Below are 9,827 nucleotides of genomic sequence, written 5' to 3' on the forward strand. Positions count from 1 at the left end.
AGTTAACTCTTTACCTATTGTTTGTTGAGTAAGTCAACACTTAACCACTGATAGTAAAACCTGGGAAAGGTGTCACTGCAGAAGACCCTCCTTATGATACATTCCCTCCCTTCCAAGAGTTCAAAGGGAAGTTAAGAAACCACTAAAAACTTGGCTAGCAAACCCAAACAATTCAAAACATCCAGTCACTGAGAACAGCACATACAGAATGAAGAAGAGAACTTTATTTCCGGCTTTTTTCCACCAACTACAGTCTCTATCTATCACCATAGAAGATCATGTTTTGCCAACCATCCTTCATTCTCCTGACTTCTGCTAGCAGCACATAAAGAAAGAACAGGGCAAAGTAAGGGCACAATCTGCTTATCCTACCACTCCCCTGACTTGTTTGCATTTTACACACCTGTGAATGCTAATTTTACTCACATCTATTACTTATAAATCTTCTGGGCCATGTGAAAAATCAGTAACGAGCTGCTCTGGGTCCCACAACCACACACAAGGGTCTAAGAATCAATGATGAAAGAAGGAAACTTGGAACACCCTTCACTTTATTCTTTTTTCTAGTTTGATGATGCTTCAGTCAAGTGTCAGGCCATCTAAATTCTGGACAGTTATACAGGACAAGCGTTTTGATATCCATTCCATGTTTAGACAAAAAGGTTTTGATCCAACTAAAACATTTCAGCCCTCAGTAGGCTATGTAATGTTGCCTTAGCGGAAAACAAGGGATAAGGCATCACTAATGCTCAAAATTTTGTAAAATAACAGATCTAACTAGGAGACATACTCAGATATACCCTGCAGGCAAATCAGGCACATAACGCTTCTCAGCAATATTCCCTACCCCACCTCCAAGCCTTGCCTTTTCTCCAAACTACAACTCACCTCCAAGGCATCATAATTAAAGAGAAAACATTGCTAAATTGCTTTCTTACATCATATGCATGTAAGAAAAAAACATTTAATAGATATATACAAGGAAAAAATACTGACCATTCTCCTTGAGGGCTTAAAGGTGAAACATGGGCTCAACATACATCAGTGCTTTTATGTGGAACCAAGTGTGTTAAGGGCATGATGAAAGCAACCTGGGTAACTCTCTGTACAAGGAAGCATATGCAGAAAATTACATAAAGGTACAGCAAACTGGCTTATGATCACTAAATGACAGAAGTTTCTGTGATTTATGCAATTAATGTTTCAGAAGACTTGGAATTTTATGTCTATTCTTAATAAAAAAGTCAGTTTAGATTCTTCTTAGACTGATGGCACTCACATAGAAATTTGTATTTATTCTACACAAATGAGCAAACTTAACCAAATAAAAGCTAAAACTAGATTGGAAGTAAAAAAAAGCAACCCAAAAACCAAGAAAACTGTGTAAATTGCACAGATTTTTTTTTTTTCTTCTGTTGAAAAAACAATCCTTGTTTTTACATCCTGGAGTTTAAGCCAAGTGCATAATCATAAGCATGACATTTTATTCTGTCCACATGTCTTCACATAGCCATACTGTTAGTATTCAGAGCCACATTCTTCCTTTTCTTATCTCAAAGATAATCACTGAAGTTCTGACTAATAATCACTTAGTTCAGACCACATTTCATGATCTCAAGATCAAACTCTTCGATGACTCATTAAAAAAGTTGCTGTTCACAACTGTCCTGGTCAGCCTCCTATCTCCCCTGTGCTCAACTATTCCTCTACTAGAAACTACCTATTTCTACAACAAATGAAGGGCAGAAATAACCCCTACAATTTCTGTCCATTTTCAGTAAAAAAATTCTGCTCCCTCTGGTGGAAGCTGTGAAAGCAATGATTATTCTCTGAACTCCCCTAACCCCACAGAGACCAAAAAGCCAAAAAGAAAGCTTTGCTCTCCTAGAATCATTGTCAAAGCAATTTTAAATCTTTCCAGTTTAATGACAAGTAAGCTGACACATCATCAAGATAAGTCATTTGTCAATAGAAAATCAGCAAGGTAGTGATAGAACTGGAAACAGACCGAAGTCCAACATATTACTTGTCAGGCTTCACCTTAGAGGAAGAAGAAAGAAGCAGAGGCATACACATGACATGAGAACAGACAGGAAATAATATAAAGCTAGGTGACAGATGTAACTACAATAAAATAATTCAAGTTGCAACCTCAGGGCATTATGCAACATGTGATACTCTAGCAGCCCAGTTTTTATGGTAAACCTTCCCTTACTTCTCTTGGGAAGTTGTCCAGGTAGGAAGGACACAGCTACTTTTATTCCTTCTGTCCCCTGAGAAGACACAAGCAATATGTAGTACATTAATATTTATTCACTCATTCATTAACTTTAAAGATCTAATGTGCCACAGCTGTTGACAGAATGCTTCCTTTCCTGAGCGGCCAACTTACATTCTCCAAGATGTGAAAAGAAGCAGCTTTTATGAGGCTTCACTCCCAAGCAGTGATTTTTTTTTCCTACTACAAAATACAGAAGAAAGGTAATTTTGCTGTAGGTTCTTGCTCACACCAAGCATCTTCCCTTTCATCAAATGACAAAATAACAGAAAAATTGGCCCAAGAAGCCTATAAAGAACACATTAACTTTTCCAAGCAGCCCTTTAGGTTAACCTGGTGCAAGACAAAACAAGAGCAAAAGTTTAACACAGCAACAAGTTACTGCACAATACTTCGTTGGAGGGTACACACCGAAGCAGAAAACAAGTTCTTCTCCATTCCTTTAGCTACCTAGTACTCTAGGTCCAAAAAAAAACCTGTCTAGGAATAGCAAATTGTTAAAGTAACAAAGCTTTTCTTCTGCAACAATTGGGCACAGAGGAGACTGCTGCGTCAAACGGCTCTGATGGAGCTCACCCTTCATCTTCTGCACTGACCTCCAAGAGCACATCATCACCACCACCAAACCTCCCAAACCTCTGCCTCTAGTTCTGCCAAGCATTAAGTAAAAAAGTAATCAAATCCTCACACTTGATCCACACAGATGTGGATCTGATTGATTAATCTTAGACAGCAACTTCACCTTGAATTCGAATTTCTACTTCCACCCACTGCCAAATAGGAAAGGTTTTCAATTCATTTGTTTGAACACCAGAGAGTAAGGGAACATGAACACATGCTACCTCAGTTTGTCTTCCAAGAGTTATATGCCTTAGCAAGATAATTAAATAGCAATGGCTGAAACCTAAATCACAATTTAAGCAACATTTTGGATAAAGATTAGTATCTACTTGTGGTCAAAACTGAAATTGAGTGGAGAAAAAAAAAACCCCTACTGATCTCCAGCAGTTCTGAGTGCTGGTATTATACCAGAGTGCCTATTTCAAGCAGCTGCTATATTGGTATGATTGTAGTCATAGCACAGGTTTGGAGCAAGTAGTAGAAACAATGTACTAACCAAAAAAACCTCATTCTTCTATATTTTTTCAAAGCAGTGCTACATTTTCATTCTGAATATGCTTATAGTATCACCAAATGCCATGCATAATCTCTGACAAACACACCAAAGAGTATCAGCACTTTCTTTTTCTTCCCTGCCCTCATTATCTCCTTCACGCCCTTTGATTTGATTACACTGAACACAATTCACATTCTTTCTGCATTACAAACTTACTATCAAGACAGAACCTTGAGCTGAAGTTGCAAAAAAACTTCAATTTTTTTACAGATATGTTCTCCTCAGTACAACATAATTTTCAAGCTCTTCAGCTCATAGTCCAGTCACAATCAGTGCTCTTCATACACTACTGGACCTCTATTATGTACAGTCCACTGACGTCTGAAAATGATGTATGTCTGACTTCCAACTGCTTATAAGAAATCTTCTGAACTACATGTTTAGCCACTCTCCAATGTGATTACTCCCAAAAGCTCCATCAGAGCTCAAAGTGTGCTTTATAAAAACTTCTTGGCTCCACAGGAGCATCTGTTGCAAAACATTCAATACAGGGAAGGTTTCCAGGCTTTGATAAAAAGTAACTTCATTATTATTAAAATGCCATACCCACAATATTAAAATAATTTTGGTAGTAGCCACACCATGTCATTAAACAATTAAATTTATGACTACTAATACGAGCAGTAAATTATACACCACCAGCATCATGCCATAAAAAGATGATCAACTCTGATGTGTTTTACAGTACCCTGTAGAAGCTGCACATTTTATGGAAATAAACACATGGCACCTGGCAAGAGCGGCTCACGGCCTGCAGGTATGAGGCACCAAGCCATGAGGTGCCATCGATCCCAGCCACAGGTATCGTTGCAAGGGCTGCCCAGGATCTATTCCATCACAGCAAGCTCAATTTCAACTTGCCCATTTCACCAGTTTTCTAGAAGGTACTTTTTCATGTGTATCCTTAACCATGGTTCCATTCAAACAAATGGCTGGGGAATGGGGGAAGAAAAAGAAGAATGAGTAACAGTCACTTCCAAAATACTTTCATTAGGCATGATCCTTCCTCTGTATTTCATTTCCAGTTACTTCTCTCACTTATTAGGTGCATTTTGTAAAACCAAGCCATCAAAGTCGCCCTCTCCTGAAGCATAGACAGTTTTCCTTTGATGCGTTTCACTCATAAGCACACAAATGAAGCATTAAAAAAAACCAAAAACTAAAACATAACATGAAATTTCTTGGTGCTACAAAATTTATATAAGAGATTACTTCAGAATACTTTTCTTATGTATTCCTCAATACATAAATATTCTGTAGATTAGGCGATCTAGACCACTTCCCCATAAACAAACATTTTGGTCCAACTTCAGTGATTAAACTCAGCAAACCTCAGCTTCCAAATATTATTTTCTAATTTTCTGATGTTTCGTGAAAACACCAGGATTAACAGCCTTCCGGAAATTTTGTATCACTTGGACAATAGATACCACAGAAACGCTCTGCCTACAAAGCACATACGAATTCCCAGCAGCATTGTGTGCGGCGCACATTATTTAACACCGCTTGTAAACCCCCCTGGCAGGCGCATCCAGGCGCAGCGCCTTGCTCTGCATTTGCAACTATTACCCAACCTTTGCATCCCTTGAGCCGGTACCGGCCCCATTCCCAGCTACGGATCCACATCTGGCCGACTGACGATGCCAACAAGTTGGGGCGAGGCAGGGCCGGGCAGGACGGGCTCGGATGCGGGCGGGATGCTGGACCGGCCGAGGCGGGCGCGGAGCGGGCGCACCTGCCCGCGAAGCGCGGCCGCCGCCCCGGCGCCCCCCCGCCCGCGGGTGCGGAGGGGAACCGCGGCCGCCCCCAACCCCGGGCGCTGCCCGCCCCGCCGCGGCCCCACGGATGGACGGAGGGGCCGCGGGGGGACGGGGCGGGGCAGGACGGCGCGGAGCGGGGGCGCGGCGCGGACCCTTCCCGGCGAGCCCGCGGGAGCGGCGGCGGGGCGGGCACCTCCCCATCCTCACCTGGTCGACGGGCAGGCGCACGGCGTTGCTGAGAGGCTGCAGCAGCGTGGAGCCCGTGGTGCTGGTGGCCATGGCGAGGCCGGGGAGCCGCTCCCCGCCCGGGCTCCGGCGGCGGCAACAACGGCGGCGCGAATGGCCCCAGCCCCGCACGGCGCCGTGACAACAAGGGGGGGGCGCGGTCCCGCCGATGACTGACGGCGCCCACGGCCAATCGCCGCGCGGTGCCGCCGCGGAGTGACGGGCGGGCTCGCCCAATCCCCGCCCCCCGCGGGCTGGGCGGGACGGGGCGGCCCCGCGCCGGCCGCTCCGCGCTGAGGGTGGGCGGGAGCTGCGCGCACCGCGCAGGTACCGCGCGGGGCCCGGCGCTGCCTCGCCTCATCCCAGCCCGCGCCAGGGGACCTTCTGCTTGGACGTTCTTCGCTGGGAGAGGTCTTAGTCGTTGGAAAGGGCTGCCCAAGGCGGTGATGGAGTCACCGTCCCTGGAGGTGTTTAAGCAAAGACCAGTCAGTGCTGGTCTAGTTGACATAGTGGTGTTCGCTCATAGGCAGAGCTCGATGATCTCGGAGTCTCTTCCCACTTGTTTCTGTGATTCTGAGCGCTGACCTGCGCCCAGGTACTCGGGGTGAGCTCTGAGGGTGGGTGATGGATGCGGGCACCTAATGGGAAGTGGCGCTCCCCTGCGCGGGTGGGCGGACAGGGACGGCCGGGCAGGGACAGCAGTGCTGGCGCGGTGTGTGCCCAGCGGCCCAGGTGGCCCCTGAGGAGGGGTCTGTCGCTGAGGGTAGCGCCCGGCCGTGTGGGTGCAGATGCCTGTTTGAGGTAATGAAGAGTTCAGCCTACGTCCGGCTCCGAGCCGTCGCCCCTTTGCCCAGACGGGCACATGGGCGCTCAGCAGGGGCATACACAGAGCTGGATGAGTGATGGAGACACGCTGGGCATGAGGGTGGCCTTGAGCCCTGAAGAAGTGGCGCAAAAAAGGGGTAAAGAAACCCTGTTCTTACAGCCACCCATGGACTTAAGGAAGTCTGTCATGGCTGTAAGATACAATTTTTAGTTCATTATTGGCCTATTTCTTAAATACAGAATTGTGAAATGGTAAAAGAACCAGTACTACTTCAGTGGGTTCAGTCTAGCAGTGCTGTTTCCTTAAAAAAAGCAAGAAGTGATGTGGTGATGGCAATAGCACTGAATTGGTGCGCAGCACAACTGTTCCACCTGTCCCGTCAACACTGTCCAGTGTGAAAAAGAGCAAGCACTTCAGTGAAGGCATCACATTAGGGAAGTGCAGAAAACTCCACCAGATGAACCTGTGCGGTAGGCTGCTTATTAAACCATTCTGATGTAGTGCCCTGCCTGCCATTAGAGCTTTCTGTAGATTTTTTTCTTCCTATGAAGTAACTGAAATACTAATTGTTCTAAAAGATGCTGTGAAGGAGGTACCAAAGGAATATTCTGGTCTTATCTATAAAACTTCTTAAGCATCCTGTGGCTCTTAAGATAAAACTACAAGTTATTCCTTGCAGTTTATCAAACATTTTTAAAATTTTTTTTATGTTGCAACTCTAAACCATGATACAATTGGAAATTTACCCTCAACACAAAAAAAGTCACCATTTTAAGCATGGAAAAGATGAAATGCACTGTCTAGTGTTCCTACTAGCAGTGTGAGTGTGTCTGCATTAGTGGCCAGGTGTGGTGATTTACATAGCCGTTTAAGTTCATGGTTAATGCAAATTGGTAATAGGAAAATGGAGGTAAGTGTAATTATCTGAAAACACACGGTTGTTTCTCTTACTGAATTGCAGACCACACTCTGTACTTACATTTTCGCTTGTAGTAAGGTCTTTTGTCTGAATTTGAAGAGACTGGTTAATAGGTGCAAATAAGTGGTTTTAATTAGATTTCTTCACTGCATGACAGGCAATTACAATTGCAGTAGCATCTGCAGCTGCAGAAGCAATAGCATAATGTTCTTGTAGTAAAGCAGAAAGAGCTGCTTTCAGAAAGGGGGGAAAAAAACCCCAAACTTTTCCCAATTAATTCTGAATTCATCTCCTACATCTAAACCTGCAAATGATATATATATGTGTGTGTGAATAACTTCATAGGAGTGCAGTGTCACTAGGCTCAGTACAGTCTGCATAACACTATATATGTATGTAATAAATGTGCTAAAGTTAATTCGTGTTATCAAATTATAAAAGGTAAATGTTGAACTGTATAAAATATGAATGTTAAAGATGTGCTCAAATGAACATAAGTAAGGGTAAAATGTAGAAACCAAAATTAGAAAATTTCCTAGCTTGGGAAGCACAGGAGGGACACGAGGAAAGTATGATTGGAATTACCAGGGAGGGGGCCTTGAAACTATTGCTGCCGGGAATCCTGAAAAGAAACAAAAAACCACGGAAGAAGAAGATACAAGTCCGGAGACCAAGATAATCACTTCAGATGGATATCTCTACTCGTCTCCGCCGAAATTAACATATACACGACACACCCGGGCTCGGCCATCAACGGCATTGTTCCACCCTACCGGTCCATTCAAACTCCCCGATACCGGGACTTGCATGATTAATGAAGACGCCTCGGAGGGAAGAACGTCAGAATCCCGGACTTCACTCCGCGATCTTGTGTATAAAAAGGGGTGGCCGGAGACCAGAAATTGTGAACTTGGGGGGATACCAGGCTGGCAGAGCTTTATATCCGTGTTCACCCGGCACCGATCCCGGGCTCGGCGCTGTCCTTTTAAATTGTGGCTTTCCGAGACTGATATTTTGTCTCATAATAAAATTTCTAAATTTTGATACTTTAAATTTGGTCGATTTTATTTATAACATGTATATATGCATATGTGTATATGTATATGAATACACAGCTCATTTTATCTGATTTTCTTGTATTAAAAAGATACATATCTACACAGAGAAATCTTTGGAAATCTTCACCTAAACATTCTCAAATGAAGCCATGAAAGAGCTGCTTTAGAAAAGGCTGATACCTAATTCTGAATCAGTCTGATCACAAGAAATTATCCTGGTGCATCTGTATAAATGCATCGAGGTGTTGTTACTGACACTTTGATAATATACTGGCAGCAAAGAATTGACCTACTGAACGAACTCCTTGTTTCCAATTAACAAAATGCCTGAAAACAAACTCATGATAACGTAGCATAAGTGTTGGTTGGATTTAAAACATAATGTTTTATTTTTCTGGTAAGTTGTATTCTTTTGTCAGTGTATGTATTCTTGTAATGCTCAGAAAATAGCAACAATATTCTTTCCTATACGACTCCTAGGATCCTAGGAGTTCATCTGTCAAAGATACATCTATATTGTGTATCACAATATTATCATAAATAGTTTACTCCTATGGCATTAAGTTATATAATTATGTCTCAAAGTTTTTAGTGGAGAAATGTGGTGTTTTGAGAAGACTTACTTGTGCTCTTATTTAGGAAGGTGTGTATTGGGGAGCACAACGTCGCAGAAATACATCTTGAAAACAGTTACAAAGTAATAGTCCCTCCCTTGAAAACCTCACTTGGTGGGGGACCTTGGTTACATGGAAGAATAAAAGGTGTCCTGCCCCACAGAGCTGAAAATCCAAGTGTGCAATTAAAAGAGAAGTGTACAAATGTTGCTCGAGAAGAAAGTGACAGAAGATAAGGGATTTCTTACCAAGAAAATGTAGCTTGTCTTTGATGTCTGCTGAATAAATGTATGGTAAGGACTGGCACTGCAGCAAAATTAGGTCTTCTGCTCTTCCTTCTTTTTTTTTTTTTTTTTTTTTTTTTTTTTTTTTTTTTTTTTTTTTTTTTTTTTTTATTTTTTTTTCTTTTTTTTTTTTTTTCCTTTTCTTTGAAAGGTTTTATTCAGATGTTTTCAGAGAACTTCCTGCCTGTGTGAGAATACTGAGTGTGGGAAGGTGAAGCATTGGCTGGTAACAGGTAGCATTCTGCATCATGCTGACACCATGACAATGCAGTTGGTCCTGAAAGGTAAATGATGCTGTGAGAAAGAAGGCTGGTGAGTGATACACAAGCTGTTGTACTGAGAATAGTGAATCTGTACAATTTCATGTGAATTGAACAGTTTTCAATAAACATGACTTACATTCCTACTGTTTAAAATAGTTTCATGTAAGAGAACAAGAAGTGATATTTCCACAAGGAAATTCTTTCCACCAAAGGCTGTCAGACAGAATGCAGGAGGGTGTGGTGATTTAAGAAATTCCAGGAGAGTGGCTTGGCATACCATGAACAACTTCTGATGTTCTACTTCCCATTAAGTTTTTGTGGTCCCATAAATGCTTATGGTTCTTGGGTACAAAAATAATCACAAAGGAACTTCAGCCCTACAGAGATTCCTCAATCTGTCAGAATGAAGTAACAAATACTAGA

At 42.8% G+C, this 9,827-nt stretch overlaps 1 protein-coding gene across 2 annotated transcripts in view; it reads right to left on the reverse strand.

The window, feature by feature from the left end:
• The window catches only part of MBOAT2 (membrane bound O-acyltransferase domain containing 2), a 92,085-nt gene extending 86,535 nt beyond the window's left edge, over positions 1-5,550 (reverse strand). Inside the window, exon 1 of one of the 2 annotated variants that reach the window (XM_040058973.2) lies at positions 5,423-5,550. In XM_040058973.2, the coding sequence (XP_039914907.1) occupies positions 5,423-5,494 (72 nt within the window). In that variant the 5' untranslated portion in view covers positions 5,495-5,550. The remainder of the gene's footprint in view (positions 1-5,422) is intronic. The other variant, XM_058419824.1, reaches the window with a different exon arrangement.
• Between the last annotated feature and the right edge of the window lie 4,277 nt (positions 5,551-9,827).

Source organism: Hirundo rustica, chromosome 3 (assembly GCF_015227805.2).
Source record: "Hirundo rustica isolate bHirRus1 chromosome 3, bHirRus1.pri.v3, whole genome shotgun sequence".
NCBI classification, from domain to species: domain Eukaryota; kingdom Metazoa; phylum Chordata; class Aves; order Passeriformes; family Hirundinidae; genus Hirundo; species Hirundo rustica.